The sequence below is a fragment of the Natator depressus genome, chromosome 4, assembly GCF_965152275.1.
Source record: "Natator depressus isolate rNatDep1 chromosome 4, rNatDep2.hap1, whole genome shotgun sequence".
NCBI classification, from domain to species: domain Eukaryota; kingdom Metazoa; phylum Chordata; order Testudines; family Cheloniidae; genus Natator; species Natator depressus.
Window position 1 is genome coordinate 87,797,497 of NC_134237.1, and position 16,775 is coordinate 87,814,271.

At 41.9% G+C, this 16,775-nt stretch overlaps 2 protein-coding genes across 8 annotated transcripts in view; one reads left to right on the forward strand and one right to left on the reverse strand.

Moving 5' to 3' along the window:
- The window catches only part of LOC141986641 (multifunctional protein ADE2), a 60,348-nt gene that overhangs the window by 17,399 nt on the left and 26,174 nt on the right, over nucleotides 1-16,775 (reverse strand). For 4 of the 7 annotated variants that reach the window (XM_074951359.1, XM_074951358.1, XM_074951360.1 and 1 more), the window contains 4 exons: nucleotides 14,914-14,985; nucleotides 12,781-13,182; nucleotides 11,933-11,995; nucleotides 9,398-9,588 (listed from right to left, as the gene is read on the reverse strand). In XM_074951359.1, the coding sequence (XP_074807460.1) occupies nucleotides 9,398-9,588; nucleotides 11,933-11,995; nucleotides 12,781-13,182; nucleotides 14,914-14,985 (728 nt within the window). Of the gene's footprint in view, nucleotides 1-31; nucleotides 50-656; nucleotides 717-9,397; nucleotides 9,589-11,932; nucleotides 11,996-12,780; nucleotides 13,183-14,913; nucleotides 14,986-16,775 lie in introns of those variants that run through there. The other 3 variants (XM_074951361.1, XM_074951362.1, XM_074951363.1) reach the window with 3 other exon arrangements.
- The window catches only part of PPAT (phosphoribosyl pyrophosphate amidotransferase), a 69,668-nt gene continuing 53,075 nt past the window's right edge, over nucleotides 183-16,775 (forward strand). Inside the window, exon 1 of the mRNA XM_074951364.1 lies at nucleotides 183-472. Within this exon, the coding sequence (XP_074807465.1) occupies nucleotides 345-472 (128 nt within the window). The 5' untranslated portion in view covers nucleotides 183-344. The remainder of the gene's footprint in view (nucleotides 473-16,775) is intronic.

Below are 16,775 nucleotides of genomic sequence, written 5' to 3' on the forward strand. Positions count from 1 at the left end.
AGCACGTGGGAGGGCAGAGAGCGGAACGTACCAAACGGAGGAGGGGGAGGTGCCCGCGCTGATGAACTGTATGTTTCCAAGAACAGACCCAGCGCCACCTCCTACCCCACCGCGGGGGGGGGGGCTGAGCGCGGCAGGGGGGATCGTTACAGTCCCCACCCCCGTATGTAAATAAGGGGGCGGGGGCTGTGGCGGGGTCCCGGCGGGACGACGCTGGCCTAGCCTTGGCTGCCGCGGCGCCGGCGCAGCAGGAGTTGGCCTCGCACGGCAGGTAGCCGGCGGCCGCCCAGACCCGCGCTTCAGGGCCGACGGCAGCACGTGTTTGTGCGGGGTGGCCGGGCGCTATGGAGTTTGAGGAGCTGGGGATCCGGGAGGAGTGCGGCGTGTTTGGCTGCATCGCCTCCGGCTCGTGGCCCGCGGAGCTCGATGTGCCCCACGTGATCACTTTAGGGCTCGTGGGGCTGCAACACAGGTAAGGGGGGGACCTGCAGCATGCCGGGGGGGCGGGGTGGAGGGGCCGCCTGCGGCGCGGCTTAAAGGGAGGGGTGCACGTGGGGAGGTGTGGCAGGGGAGGGCCTGCGCAGGTCGGGGGCACAGGACCAGCACCACAAGTAAGGAAAGGGCGACACAGCATCTGCGATTATTTGTGTACTCACTGACTGTGTGCTCCCTGGTAAAGGAGAGGTAGGTTCAGGGGGCATCCATCCTAACGCAAAAGCTGCAATTTATCCAGTGGTTCCTCAGCTTTTCTAGCGGCAATAGCCAAAATCGACATATTTCCCCCTCGCCCCCCGAGTTGCACTCTCTCTAACCCACCATAGAGCCAGGGCTCCTCAGAGCTTCCGTTTTGTGATTGCTTTACACTGTTTGCATAGATGTTCTAACCTACGACTGACCTTGGCCTGTTCTAACGCCAGCTCGGAAGCCTGGGGTTTGGAGCAGTTCGTGCTCCTTGATGAGTTAGCACATGCACTCCAGGGCTGAGTTGGGTTTCACCTCAAGTCCCTATTTTTCAATCAACTTCAATAAAGACATGAAGCACAGAGTAAACTATTGCTTATTTTAAATTGAGGCTGTGCTGCTTGATCAAGATTGGTTTTGTATAATTTAGATCTCTCTTAATCCATCCATACCTGTTGCATATTTGTGCTACAGCCATGCAATAAATGCAGTGTACAACATCTAGATACATTTTGGATATTTAACTGAAACTTACTAAAAGAGTTCTCTTCAGGGTATGTGGAACTAGGACTATATACAGATAATAATAACAGGTTTCAGAGTAGCAGCCATGTTAGTCTGTATCCGCAAAAAGAAAAGGAGTACTTGTGGCACCTTAGAGACTAACAAATTTATTTGAGCAGAAGCTTTTGTGAGCTACAGCTCACTTCATCGGATGCAACCACTAAGTAAATCTGCCACAGATTAAAACCATTTGTATGTCATCAATAGGTCATGTGATTTATCTCCATTTTCTCCAAATGGAAGGTAACTTGCAAACCAAAATTAAAATTCGGCATTAATTGAATTGAATTAAATGTGCTTTATGAAACTCATTTTCTTCTAACTTGAAAGTTTCACAGTAGCAGCCGTGTTAGTCTGTATTCGCAAAAAAAAAAGGAGTACTTGTGGCACCTTAGAGACTAATAAATTGGTTAGTCCCTAAGGTGCCACAAGTACTCCTTTTCTTTTAATTTAAAAGTGTGTATTAAAGCCATGTTCTCTATAAAACATTAACAAAATAAATATATAAAAGCAAAATCTGCAGTGGGGGGAATAAAAACTGTTGAGGGGCCAACCAATTAAGGCCCAATCCAAATCCTATTCAAGTGTATGGGGGAGCGTTTTAGTTGAGTTTAATGAAAGTTGTATCAGTGCTAAAATAAGTTCTTTAGGCTTTATACTGAAATTAACAAGGACATTTAGTAAACCACTAAGGCCCTTAAATTGGCACGGACTTTAAAACACTCACTCACTCACTCACTCCCCCCCTCCCCCGCCGATGGCACCTTAAAGACTAATGGATTTATTTGGGCATAAGCTTCTGTAGATAAAAAAACACTTTTACAGATACATGGAGTGAAAATTACAGATACAAACATAAATATACTAGTACATGAAAAGAAGGGAGTTACCTTACAAAACTCTCTTCTCTTCATGTCCTAGTATATTTATGCTTGTATCTGTAATTTTCACTCCATGCATTGGTAGAAGTGGTGTTTTTTTTTTTTTTCTTTTTTTTAACCCACGAAAGCTTATGCTCAAATAAATCCGTTAGACTTTAAGGTGCCACTGGACTCCTTGTTGTTTTTCTGGATACAGACTAACATGGCTACCCCTCTGATAATTGACTTTAAAGGGAACCCTATGCAGTACATCAGAGGGAAGAATTTGGCCCTTGATATTTAGCAACATTTATCTCCAATTTTAAAAGGTAGAAATGACAAAGCTAGCAGTGTACTGACTGAATCTTTGAGATAATTGATCAACAAGGAGAAAGCAGCTATAGGGAACGTGTTAAAACAGACCGGAGGTCAACTAGCCAAGGGTTATTAGGCATCACATCATATGCTTCAGTACACAAACACTGCACTTTTTAATGTGCAACAAACACAAATAACATATTTTTATGTCCCTTCTTCTGTTACAGTGGTACCCAGCAATTAAAACTTTTTGGCATCTGTGATCCCACCACTTAAAATGAATCAGTAGATGCATAATTTTCATAATTCTTGGCTAAAAAGTTTAGGTCACTCAACTAGGAGTTTTATTTCACTGGGTGCTTGATCCTGTTACACCAGCTTAAGTTAAAAAATAACACATTCACTTAAGATTGGTAAAACTCTCCTGAAGACAAGTCCTAAGAGCCTAATCAAACTTCCACTGTAGTCAGTAGGAATTCAAGTGGGCCCTGTGAGACATACCTATAGTCCCTGACTCCCAGCCGTCTCACATGTGCACTAATTGTGCTGTGGAGGGCATTTAGCATATTTTAACTAACCTTTTCTTAAAAAAAAGCCTATTTTTAAACCTCTTATGCATCCTCATGAACTAAAGAGATCCCAGAATTTGTTTTGTGACATAATAAACACCAGTGTTGTGGTGAGTACTATAGAAATGCCTGTCTAAAGCAGTGATTCTCAGCATGACTGTAACACATTTTATAGCCATGTAGACCAGTGGTTCTCAAACTTTTGTACTGGTGACCCTTTCACATAACAAGCCTCTGAGTGCAAACCCCCCACCCACCCATTGAAAAAACACTTTTTAATATATTTAACACCATTATAAATGCTGGAGGCAAAGCAGGGTTTGGGGTGGAGGCTGACCGCTCGTGACCCCCACCATGTAATAATCTTGTGACCCCCAGTTTGTGAACCCCTGATGTAGACTGTTTGAAACTTTCAAGCACTTGCTACGCAAGCTTTAATGTGGAGAGGTCTTAAGGATGAGTCTGTTGATTTAGCTTGATTATTTGAGAGCCAAGGAAAAAGGTCATTATAAAACTAGTATTTTGACAGGATGCCTTTAAAAAAACAAAAGTAGTTTTTAGGGGTGGAGGAGAGAGATATGGAGTACTTTGAGCTACAAATTAAGTTAAAACGTCATTTGTGTCCTTGACAAGGGCAAATTTGAAAAAAGTTAGTCTTGGAACAATTGTGAGGCCTGTTAATTTTTCCCAAAGAAACTATTCTGATGGGTATTTTTGACAGTAAAATGTGTCACTGTTATGTACAAAACATCTGAACCCATTTTGCTTGCTTCTGACCAAAAAGGAGAAATGTAGCCCCACTCTGTATGCAGAATTCCCACTGAAATTAGTCGGAGTTCAGCATATGGGACCGCTAGTAAATCAGGCTCTGTGTGGGATTTGTTATGAGAGTCCAAAAGCGGTAGAGACTGAGGGCTTGTCTTTGCTACAGACACTACAGCTATGGCACTGCTGCTGTAGTGCTATAGTGTAAACACTTGCTACAATGGCAGAAGAGGTTTTTCCATTGCTGTAGATAATCCACCCCTCTCAAGAGGCGGTAGCAAAATTGATGGAAATTTCGATTGACTTAGTGTTGTCTATACTGGGGTGCAAGTCAGCTGAACTACATATCTCAGGGGGGTGGATTTTTCACCCCCCCCCCAAGCCAGTGTATCTAGGTTGATTAGGTGTTGTTTAGGCCTCAGACTTCATTGGTATGCTTTTCTTCACCAACACGACTGCTACTCTAAAACCTATTTTTATTCAACTTTCTCAATGTTACCAGTTTGGGGTGAAGAAGTTGTAATCTATTTTACTAACTAATAAGTTTAACAGTATCTTCCCCCTTAGCCACAGATCTCCATATACCTAATTTGATATTGCAGGTTGGATCTCATAAGAGCATAAGAACGGTCATACCGGGTCAGACCTATGGTCCATCTAGCCCAGTATCCTCTGGCAATGCCAGGTGCTCTAAAGAGGGAATGAACAGAACATCATAGGGAATGAACAGAATATTGTCGGCTTGTATTTCTGCTCTCAGTAGATAAACTTGATACATTGCCTGTTGTCTTCACACAAACAGACCCTGTTTTTTGTTTTTGAGAGAGAGAGTTTTAGCCTCTAGTAGCCAGACCACCTTGTATTATGATCCTGTCAGATTTTGCAGTAGAAGCAAGAGCAAGCCAGTTAAACACTTGGATTGGCGGCCTTCAAGGGATGTGTAGATCCTATAAGAACTGGTGTTAATCATTCAGTATGTGGCTATTTCCCCTCTTAAAGCCATACCTGGTGTTTCAAGTGAGACTTGCACTATAGTTCAGATTAAAAGATCCAACAGCACCTTTTCAAAGAGTAGTGATATTTATCCTCTTATCCTGACTATGTTCAGTAATTAATTGTATTCTGTCTACATAAATTCCCCATGCCGTTTAAATTAAATAAAATTGTGTGTGTGTTGTGTACCTTAACTTTATTTCTTGGTTTTCAGAGGTTTTAGTTTAGCCACTCTACACATTCTGGAAGGGCACAGGGTACCACTGGGCATCCTTAATTATGTGTAAAGTTTGGGGGAATTTAATTTTCTTGGTTTTTAAAAAAAAAGAAAAAGAAAAAAAAATTCTCAGTAACCTAATGTACCACACTGCCCAGCGCTCACCCTTCACTGCTTCTGGTTGCTTTGCTTGGCAATGATTACCCTGTCACTGAATACTCTGGGTGCATGTTAATTCCTTCACTGCCTCTGCATCGTCTTGTGTCTCTTTGTCTGTCCAGCACAGCTTGGTTCTCTCTCCTCCCCACAAGAGGCAGGTGTCACCATCAAACTTGCCGGTTTAGAAACTGGGTAGAGGGTGCAGCAACCGTGCAGGGACTAGCATGGAGTCAGTGAGAAATTTTTTTTAGTGGGGACATACATAGGAGACATGGATGTGGAGGTTTTGGGGGGGGACAGATAAAGCCCCCAATATCCCTCACTGTCCAGCTTGGCCCCCACCTTTCCACCTCCTCTTCGATGTACTGTTCCAACACCCTCCCTCGTGTTCTCTCTCACTTTTCTGATCTCCCATTTTCTCTAACTGCTCAGACACACCCCTCCCCCCCCCCCCATACTGCTCCAGTTATTCTAACAGTCTGTCCATCACACCCATTGCTCTGACCACCTGTGTATCCCTGCTTTTCTGGGCCCCACACAAATATCCCCCTACGGCTCTAAGCTCTCCCACCCCATCAACTTCACCCCCTCTCTGCCACCCATCCGTATGTCTATGCACTACAGTATAGCTTGCACTGACCTGAGTTCCAAACTCCAAGGTTAAAAACTTCAATAGTGCTTCCCCAAAGGAGCAGTGGGTGCCATGCACTAATTGAGATAAATGCCAAGTAATTGAGATCAGATGAGGAACAATTAAAGCCATAGTTTGAGACCCAGATATGTGGGCAGAAAAAGATCCCAGAAGAATGAATTGCTTTGTAAAATGCTGGGGTTTTCTGGGGGGGAACTCTTATCTTGGTAACTACTTGCTCAAATGACCCCAATTTTGGATCCTAATGCTAGCTAGCACCCCCGGTAAATTTCAAGACCATGTGAGTGAACCTGTGGATTTTAGAATATTTAGAACAGTTCCTCTTTAAACAGAAAAGGACACTTAACGCTAACTGTAGCACAGCAATCAAGGTAGTCAATTTGACTTGTTAAGCAAAAATGTTTTGTATGAGAATTCTAACTGTTCAAACAAATGAAGTGTTATTTGTAGAGCCATTTCAGTGGGACAGTGCAGGAGCATATATTAGCACCAAGTGCCTCATTATGGTGGACATATGTTACCATTTCTGAGCCAAAGGAATATGAACAGTAGAGGAAGGAAGTTTCTGAGAACATGATACATTTCCCAGGAACAAAGTGGAATGAAAATGGAGCATAGACAGCAATGCATGTGCACCTGTTCTGAAAGTTGGCGGACAGTGAAATTCAGGCCTCTGAAGAGTGAGGGTATGCTTCCTAAGGAAAAGTAATTACTTCGAAAGTCACTCTTTAAAAAGTTATAGTATACTGAAAATGAATTTTTTTTCTTTCTGTGCTTCATGGTCTACCCTCTTCTCATTACGCTGCATTACTGCCTTTAAAATGGTTTCAGAGTAGCAGCCGTGTTAGTCTGTATCCACAAAAAGAAAAGGAGTACTTGTGGCACCTTAGAGACTAACAAATTTATTTGAGTAGAAGCTTTCGTGAGCTACAGCTCGCTTCACGCTGAATGCATCCAGTGAAGTGAGCTGTAGCTCACGAAAGCTTATGCGCAAATAAATTTGTTAGTCTCTGAGGTGCCACAAGTACTCCTTTTCTTTTTGTCTTTAAAATGACAACTGCCAGTTTTCAAGCCAATGTATACCATGAGATTGCAGGACTGCTCTACCATACTCTCTACTAGACAGTACTTTGACTAAAATGTTCTTCTCTGAAAGATCTGTTAAAATAGTAATTTTTCTTACTGGAAAGATCAGTCTACTTTAGCGACTAAACTAAGATTCATTTTTGTTTGGTGTAGGGAGGAGGGAGGTTTGTCTTTGGTATTTTGGTTTTTTTTCCTTCAGAACAATGCTGTGGGGGAGACTGGGATTCTGTTCTGGCTTGTGCCTCATTGAGAGAATTGTCTTTACTGTAGTGTTAACCCAGGTGTAGATAACTTGAGTTCTAATGAACTGTATCCTAGCTTGAATGAGAGCCGTCAGACTGCAATGGACCTAAACCCACTGTTTGTACTAGCAGCATGGAGTAGCTGAGTTCCCACTGTATTACTAGCTCCAGTGTTAATACCTCTAGAACTTCTAAGCCCTCTCCCCGTGGGCCAACTAACTCCAGTTACGCAGTGCTTTAAACTCACTGTAAATACTTCCTCTTGTTTCTATTAAACCTGCTACCTATTATTTCATGGAGTGATCCCTGATCTTTGTATTGTTGGGAAAGAGTAAATAATACTTCTCTATTCACTGTTTTCACATCATTCATTATTTTATAGACCTATCATATCCTTTTTTAGTGATCTGTTTTCTAAGATGAACAGCCCCTTCTAATATTTTTTTTCCTCCTCATATGGAAGCCATTCCATACCCTTGATCATCTTCGTTGCCTTTCTCAGAACCTTTTTCCAGTTCCACTATATTGTTTTTGAGAGGGGGCAATCAGAACTGGGCACAGTATTCAAAGTGTGGGTGCATGGATTTATATAATGGTATTATAATAATTTGTCTTATTTATTTATTTTTACTCCTTTCCTAGTAGTTCCTCACATTCTGTTAGCCTTTTTAACTGCTGCTGTGTACAAGCTGAATTTTTCAGAGAGCTATCCCTGGTGATTCCAAAATCAACTTTTAGAGTGATAACAGCTAATTTAGAAGCCATCATTACATATATGTAGTTGGGATTTTTTTCTAATGTGCTGCTGTACATATTAATAGGGTCAAACAGTTTCTGCAAGGGAAAACCATGTTTGCCTGGTTTCTTAGAATTGTTTGAAAAAGTTAATAAAATAGTAGATAAAGTCAACCCAGTGAAAATAACTTAACTTGGATTTTCAGAAAGCTTTGTATAAGGCCCGTCATAAGATTAACAGGGAAAATAAAGAATTATGGGGTAAGAGGCAGTCTTGCTGAGAACTAAAAACTGGCTAAGTGATAGCCGTCATAGGCAATGGTTGCCTCTTAAAGTGGAGAGTGGATAATAGGGGGATTTCTATATTCCTTATACATAGCAATACTTAGGCAGTAGTAGACAGCGAATTGGTTCACTGTTGACACAGAGTTGTTTCAATTATTGAAATCATAGTGGGCTATGAGAAACACCAGAAAGATTTAGACACATTAAGGGGTGGCGTGGAATGACCATTCTGCAATATTTCTCACTGTAGTACGTAATTTTAACTTGAGCAAATTAAAGGTAATGCGTCAGGTCGACTGTCAATGTTTCATTTACTTATTTGCTGTAAATTTACAGGAAAAAGATAGCTTTCCTGAACAGCTTTATGAAAATGTCTAGTGCAAGGCAGCAGAAGTGTGACTGACGCATTAGTTCTGACTATTTGTAGCGAAACTGACCAGTCTTGTTAATTTTATGCTGCTGCTTGAGCAGAAGCCCTGGCACTAGAATTTTCTGTCTGCAGATTTAGGAAATCAGCATCATCAACACAATAATTTGGTGAGATTTTTGTTCAGAGGAAGCTTGTATTTTTCACTTCCCACTCACTTTGCTAAAGGAAGCTGTGATAAAACTTTCGAGTATTTGAAGGTTATGAATGCAGAGAAGGAGGCGTAACTGCTATGATGGTCAATAAGGGTGTAACTGCATGGGATGGGGTGAAATTTAAAGCAAAGGAAAATATAGGCTTAAAACAAGGTAAAATTTCCTTTCCATTAAGTCTGTTAATCTGTGGCATAATCTCTCAAGAGCAGAGATGGGAAAGCCATTCCTGTTTAGTTGTAAATAGCTCAAGCACAAATTTACTGTAGAGAAGCAATCCTGTACTAGTATGGATGGACTAGATCAGGGATCGGCAACCTTTGGCCTGCAGCCGGCCAGGGTAAACCCCCTGGTGGGCCGGGCATGTTTGTTTACCTTCCGCCTCTGCATGTTTGGCCGATCGTGGCTCCCACTGGCTGTGGTTTGCCGCTCCAGGCCAATGGAGGTGGTGGGAAGGGGCGGCCATCACATCCCTCAGCCTGCGTCACTTCCCGCAGCCCACACTGGCGGCCGAACCTGCGGATGCAGCAGGTAAACAAACTGGCCTGGCCCACCAGGGGTCTTACCCTGGTGGGCCGCGTGCCAAAGGTTGCCGATCCCTGCCCTAGATAACCAAATAGATCTCTGTAATCTGTGGATTGTTTGTATTTTCTTTTTGCATGCTAGTTTGGTAGAAAGTTCATTAAACCAACCTGTTTTATAGCTGGAGGATCACCATGCAGCTGTGTTCTGCTGATGTCTTGTGTTTCCTCCTGTTTACAAAGCCTTTCTAAAAGTGCTTTTTTGCCTTCTGTTACTGTATGCATTCTGTCCGCTAAACTTCTTTGAAACAGTACTACAGCTTTCTCAGAAGCACTCTTCTTAAGCGGACCAGGTGATGATTCTGTAGAAGAAAGCACCGTACGTTATTGGAGGGGGGGGACAGAGAGAGAGGCATAGCAATGTAAAGAGAAGACAAACAAAGTGATGAGTTTACACTGTATAACTCTACAGACTGGCATACACTTGTTTTCTAAAGCTATTATTCACCAACCACATCTTGCTGGTGGGGAGAAGAATTGCCTGATGTATCTGGGTCATAGAGCTGGTCAGAAATTCTGTGATTAACATTTTTCTGTTGAAAAAAGCTGATTTGTTAAATCGAAACTTTAATACCATGTCCAACAGGGAGTGAATCTGACCAGTTTCTTGTAAAATCACTGTTAAACCTCAGGTATTCAAACTTTTCTACTTGCCACTCACAAGTGCTCTCTTCAGACTGTTTATAAGTTGATAATAAATGAAAATATTTAATTGCCCAGCCATAGTTCTTTCTTAGCTTCAGTTTATACCTCTTTTCTGAGCAGGGTACTCTCAGAAATGTTGTGACATTTAGCTGCTCTGTATATAGATCTGAAGTCCTTTTTGTGACTGGAAACCTGTGTATTTGGTGTGGTGTGGTTTTTTTTTTTGTTTAAACTTTTGTGCATCCCCTGGTTTTAATCCTGGAAACCGTAGTCATCCTTGTCTCCCCCCCCCCCGGCACTTGGATAGCTTTGCTGTAATACGTAGACTTGTATTGCTCCAGAGATGATCTTGCTAAATTTCTGTGTAATACCATACTCTTTTCTGATTTGTGCTCTATTCCTTTCTCTGTATCCCAGTGCTTGTTTGTTGTATTCTAACAGCTGCCCGATATCAAGCTGATCGTGCTTCAGTTTTCTCCACACTACTGTCCTCTACGCTACGGGTCAGTACTCCTTACATTCCGATCCTGTCTCTGGTCAGTGTGTTGAATCTTGTAACCACTTAAGATATAACTCATATGGTCACGAACAAGGAAAACCCTTTTCCTGTTAGTTGACACCTTTGCTATGTTAGGCTGATCCATCCTATATAGTTTATCTTTAGGAAAATGACTAAAAGGTACAAATGGAAATCATGATTAAAATTTGGTTATTTAAATAGCTCTGATTTAAATTAGTCCACCCTTAACAAAGCCAATTGTTCAGCAAATAGAACATCACTATAAGTGATCTTCTAGCTAACCATTTACATTAGCCTAGTGGGTACTGTGCTGACAGTCTCTTGTTTAATCTGTATTTCCATTATATACTTACTAAGGAAAGCATGGTACCTCTTTTTTGAGTTTATGCTGACACTAACAGGCCAGCCTTCTCCCCTTAATGTGTTTCCTTTTGTTCATGATAGTGATTCTAGAATCTTCTCAATATGGAAGTTAGGCTCACAGGTTTATATGGCTTTTACAGGTTTATATAGGCTCACAGGCTTCTGGTGCTTTCTCTGGTGTCTTTCTCTTTAAATATGGGTGCCATGTTAGTATCTCACCAGTGTGCAGTGAGCACCAAACACCTCCAGTCTTGAGTGGTTTTTATTTGGCCTTCTTTCAGATGGCTCAGATGCCATCCATCCAGAACAGTTTCTTTATCTTTTCTGAGGTTTTAGTCTTCGAGGCCTGAGAAATTTCTGTTGCTGGCATATTTCTCTCCCTCTTAGTAAGCACTAGGACAAAGAAATCACACAATTTCCCCACAGAATCTTGATTAGCCTAATAAGTAAGGCTATGTTTTAGTCATGGGTATTTTTAGTAAAAGTCATGAACAGATCACAAGCCGTAAACAAAAATTCACGGCACATGCCCATCCATGACTTGTACTATATACCCCTGACTAAATCTCGGGGGCGGGGGGGCAGCGGTGTGCGGCCTGGCTCTGTGCTTCCCTGGAAGTGTCGACATCCCTCTCTCAGCTCCTAGGCGGAGGCGCCTCTGCACACTGCCTCCGTCCTGAATACCAGCTCTGCAGCTCCCATTGGCTGGGAACTGTGGCTAATTGGAGCTGCAGGGGGCAGTGCTGGCAGGCAGAGGCAGTGTGCAGAGCCCTCTGCCTGCACCTCCCCAGGAGCTGAGGGATGTTGCCGGGTTGCCCAAAGCCCTCACCCCTTCCCACATCTGATCCACCCCTGCGCCCCGCCCCCCTGCTGCTGGGGGAGGGGAGCACGGTGGCCTGAGACTGCCACAGCAGCTGGCCCTGGGGCTGCCCGAGTTGCTCAGGTGGCCCCCAGGCCAGCCTCGCTAGCTGCTGCAGAGGTCACGGAATCCGTGACTTCCATGACAAACTAGCAGCCTTACTAATAAGTGATTGTTTTACAGCTTGAATATTTGATGAAACTTGCACCTCGCATTCAACATTATTTGCATATCCTCAAAAAGGCAAAAAAACTCTTACCATCAGATGCTTTTCTCTTGATACCCCAAGGTCCTGTGTTTGTGATAGTGTCTCCCACTGATTCTTATAAAAGAAAAACAAAGTATTCTGTGAACGAATATACTTTTAGAGGTGTTCTAAAAACAGACAAACTAAAAAAGTCTTTATGATACGTAAGTAATGTTTAGAGAAGGTGGCTCAGAGCAGGAATAGGAATGTCCTGGACAGGTTAGGTGCCACTAGAAAGTATGTTTGCTTTCACAAATCTGATGCTCAAAATCAGATGAGCTTTGCTACGAAGTTATCACGTGTCAGTACTCCTTTCTGGTGCTGACCTGAGAGACAGCCATGAGCTGACACTGGTGTAAGACTTCATTACATTCTCAAATGATTCATTGTCAAATTATAGCATTACATTTTTTTCTTCAGTGCAAGTTTGTGAAGACCACATTAGGATACCAAAATGAAAGCAATATCTCTAAATCTTTTTTAATAAAGAATGTAACTTGAGGTTGATTCTGTTTATGAGGTAGGTAATAATTACATCTGGGCTAAAATATAATCCTAGGCAGCAATGTTTATCAGCCCAGGACACAGCTGTTATCAAATTAATGGGGAACACTTTTATTATATAGAGATGGGCTCCCTGTCCTTTATCCCTTCATTTTGCTTGGATACAATAAAGCCTATGCTCTTATTTGCTTCTGCTCTCAGAATTCACCGTCCATATTATTTTACAAAACCTGTCTGACCACCTCTACACCTGTTACTTCAACTAACTCCAATGCTGAATGTCGAAGAGAGCGGAAAATTGTCATGTTTATAAGTTTAGTCTCAAGAGAGTGGTATTTTCACTACTGTTCTAATACCTGATATGAGGTTAGAACTTTCACATCCCCAGCTAGATGCAACTAGAGGTTGTCTTCTGAAGATGCAGTCAACTTCATCGTAAAACCTCATCTTTCGTCTGGGATTGCCAAGATGATCATTTTCTTTTTGCAGTGCGCGGTATTCATATTTTAAGTTCTTGTACTTTGTGCGACACTGCTTCCAGTCTCTGTCTATGCCAATTTTCATTAACCTTCTGGCAATCTCCTCAAAGATTTCTTTATTTCTTGTTGCACCTTCAAGCATTTGTTGTATCTTCTCATCTGACCATATATTTATCAGAGCTCTGACTTCATTATCACTCCAGTGTTTTCCTGCTCCTGTATCATGAACTGTAATAACCCTAAAGTGATTCTGTGCTTCATCCAAAGGAATTAAATTGTCTGAAAATATGAATGAAACAAATAACGGGATTGCAGAATACACAAAAATAAAAGTATATCTATAGTTAAATTTTATTCAGTAATGGAGTGTGGAGTGAATTAACATTTGAACTAGGATTTCTGAATGTTTTCTCAGGACTTTAAAGGTGTATATGTTGCAATAATATATGGGAACAATTCAGTCATGCATGCAAAAATATTTTTCTGCTAATGAAACTTAAGTTGTCAGTGCCTTCAGATGGTAACAGATTTTTGTCTGTGTGTTTTTATTGTTGCAATGTATTATTAACTTTAAAACATTTGTATCCAAGCTGTACAGAGAGTAGCAATTAGAGTTCAAGCATAAACAGCAACTTCTGTATCAGTAATAAGAGGAAAATATTTTCATATTAACTTTAAAAGTAGAAAGGGATGTACTAGTACAAATGCATCATGAAGGTGAAAATTGTAGCAGGTAGACTAGATGAGCAAAAGCCCAGTATCTGGATGTTTCCTAGTGTCCAGGTGGTGACATCAATCATAAATTGGGTATAGCGCAAAGTGAGAGTTTGAGTTCGAACACCAAGAGCAAGTACATTTTGCTACTGTATGGGAACAAGTACTGTATGAAATAAATTTAAAGGTTAGTGTTTAAGATTTTGAACCTAATTCTTAGGTGTTCGGGAAGTAAATGTAACCGTCCGAATAGAAGTGTAACATAATACAAGGTTAAAAAGTACTGTATCTAATGAACTGCAGAGTTTTGGATATACTGCAGAATGAGACTGGTGATGAAAGCTAGAAAGAGACTTTTTAAAAATGATTGTCTGGAATTGGCTAAAACACAAAGCTGTATTTTTGGAGCTGGCTCAGTTGAATATGTAATTTAAGATTAAATAATTAAGAGTGAGAGAATTTTACTAATACTTCAATATGAGTGGGAAATATAGTTAAAGAAAACAACAATGGGACAGTCCAGCAAATTACATAAGCAGAAGTTTAACTGCAGACATGTTCTTTCAGCTTCAATGGGACTATACCCATGCCCGTAGTTAAGTACGTGCTTATGTAATTTGTTGGAATGTGACCTCTGTTCATAGTGATTGTGTGGTAGCAGCTCTCTCTGGTGCTTGTACAGAAAATACCTATATGCACTATGGCTCCATTCTAGCAATTCTTGCTGCTAGAACAGAGCCTAGTGCGTGGACGGTGCTCCTGCCCCACTGAGTAGAGCTGGTATAGGGACTGCTCCTCAGTAAATCAAGGTATTGGAGGCCATTTCAGGGGGTTCACATCCAATAGCTGCCACCAGGATCCAGTCTGGAGGCTCGGAGCATACATATTAGGGAATATGAAGGGATTGTGATCCCTACCATGATTATAGATGCACCCAAACTTGAGTGAAAAACACATTTTTGTCTCAAGTGTAGATTAGATGATTTCACTTCAGTTAACTTGAGACAGTACTACTAGAACAATAGTTGATCTAACTGAAACCTTAAAATGGGAGCAATGGTTTACAAGATGAATGTACACATTTTACCTCTGTGTATAATCAAGACAAGTGTTTTGGTAGCTAAACATTTACTATGTGTCTCTCTGACAATTTAGTTTTATCCACAGCTGAATTGAAGTAGATAATAAACAATGGCAGCTGGAATCCACAGTAGAGATCAGATTGTCTTGGGCTATTGTGATTGAAATTACACTTTTTTTTTTTTTAAACTGAGATGTGTACAACTGGACACTTACCTGTCCCGGTTATCTGTTTCACTACTGATGGGCCAGATATATCCTCTGAAGTAGTGCTTATAGAATCATCATCTATCAAAAAATGCAGTTTTATGTTAAATCTGTTTAGATATGTGAGTTGTGTATATTCTCCCCACCTTCTGCAGATCCATAATAACAACTTAAATTAAAAAGATTTTAGTAACATTAATGCTTAGATACAGCTGTCTCAACCAGTTTGCCTTGCCTTTCGAAAAAAAATCAGAATTAAACTAAGACATTTTTAACTTATCTGATGGATCTCCTCAGTACTTGGCAATTCAGATTATTGCCAAGCAAATACAAATGTGATGTAAATATAGACCATACTGTAGCTGTTTTATGCCTCACTTCACATTTAGTATAATAACTATATATTATACACATTACAAGTTACTTAGCACAGGAACTCTGTTAAAGTTGTTTGGTTTATAAAATGGACAGAACTGGCAGAGCCACTGATTTGATGAAGTGCCGTCCCATGATTGTGACCTTTACGTTTTAACCTATACAGTTCTAATTATTAGCTAGAGATTGTCCAGTGATTAGGGCACTAGCTTGGTAATGGGAAACCCAAATCCCTCTGTTTCCTGATCCACCACACACTTCCTATATGCCCTTGGGCAAGTTACTTAGTCTCTCTGTGCCTCAGTACCTTATCTATAAAATAGGAATAATTGTACTTCTCAGAGGGGTGTTGGAAGGATAAATGTTAATCATTGTGAGGCATTCTAATAGCTCAGTAATGGGGGCCAGATAAGTACCTTAGGCTCAGAGGTCTTCCAGGGGGTACATCAACTCATCTAGATATTTGCATAGTTTTAAAACAGGCTACATTAAAAAGCACTAGTGAAGTCACTACAAACTAAAATTTCATATATATAGATTTGTTTATACTGCTCTGTATACTATACACTGAAATGTAAATACAATATTTATGTTCCAATTGATTTACTTTGCTTATTTTATAATTATATGGCAAAAATGAGAGTTTTTCAGTAATCATGCGCTCTGTCACTTTTGTATTTTTATATCTGATTTTGTAAGTTTTTAAGTGAGGTGAAACTTGTGGGTACACAAGACAAATGAGACTCTTGAAAGGGGTACAATAGTCTGGAAAGGTTGAGAGCCACTGCCTTAGAGGGTATCTTCACTGCCCAAAAAAAAAGTGGTGGTTGTGTGTGTGGTGTGGTTTTTTGTTTTTGTTTTGTTTTTACACATAAAGATAGCTAACTCAAGATAACTGTGTTAATTGCTAAAGTCATAATCAGGGCCGCCTTTACCCATACACAAAGCACGCAGCTGCGTAGGGCACCAGGAAATTTTGATGTCCCCTGCACAGTTGCGTGCTGCTCCAGCTCCAGCTCTTTCCCAGGCCCCCGGCTCTTCCCACCCCAGCCCCACTCCCCTGAAGATTGCAGCCAAGCCCGACCCTGCACTCACGGCCGGCATAGTAAGTGGAACGACTCGGCCTGTTCTGCTCCCCTGGCTCCCAGCCATGCCGCCAGCGAGTGCTGGGGGGGCGGTTCCCCTCTCCCCCCAAGCCTGGGAGCCAGGGGAGTGGAGTAGCCTGTGTCCCCAGGCCTCTGTGGGTGGGAGGTGGGGGCTGGCCACAGGCCTCCGCGGGGGGGCTGGCCATTTCCTGCTGGAAATGGACTGACCTGGCCCCAGCCTGCTCTGCTCCGCTCCCCTGACTCCCAGGCTTGGGGGGAGGGGAGAACTGCCCCCTCCAGCACTTGCTGGCGGCACGGCTGGGAGCCAGGGGAGCAGAGCAGGCTGGGGTCGGGTCACTCCACTTCCTACTTCCTCCCCCTCCCCCCCCCCCCGGCCCCTCGCCCGCCTGC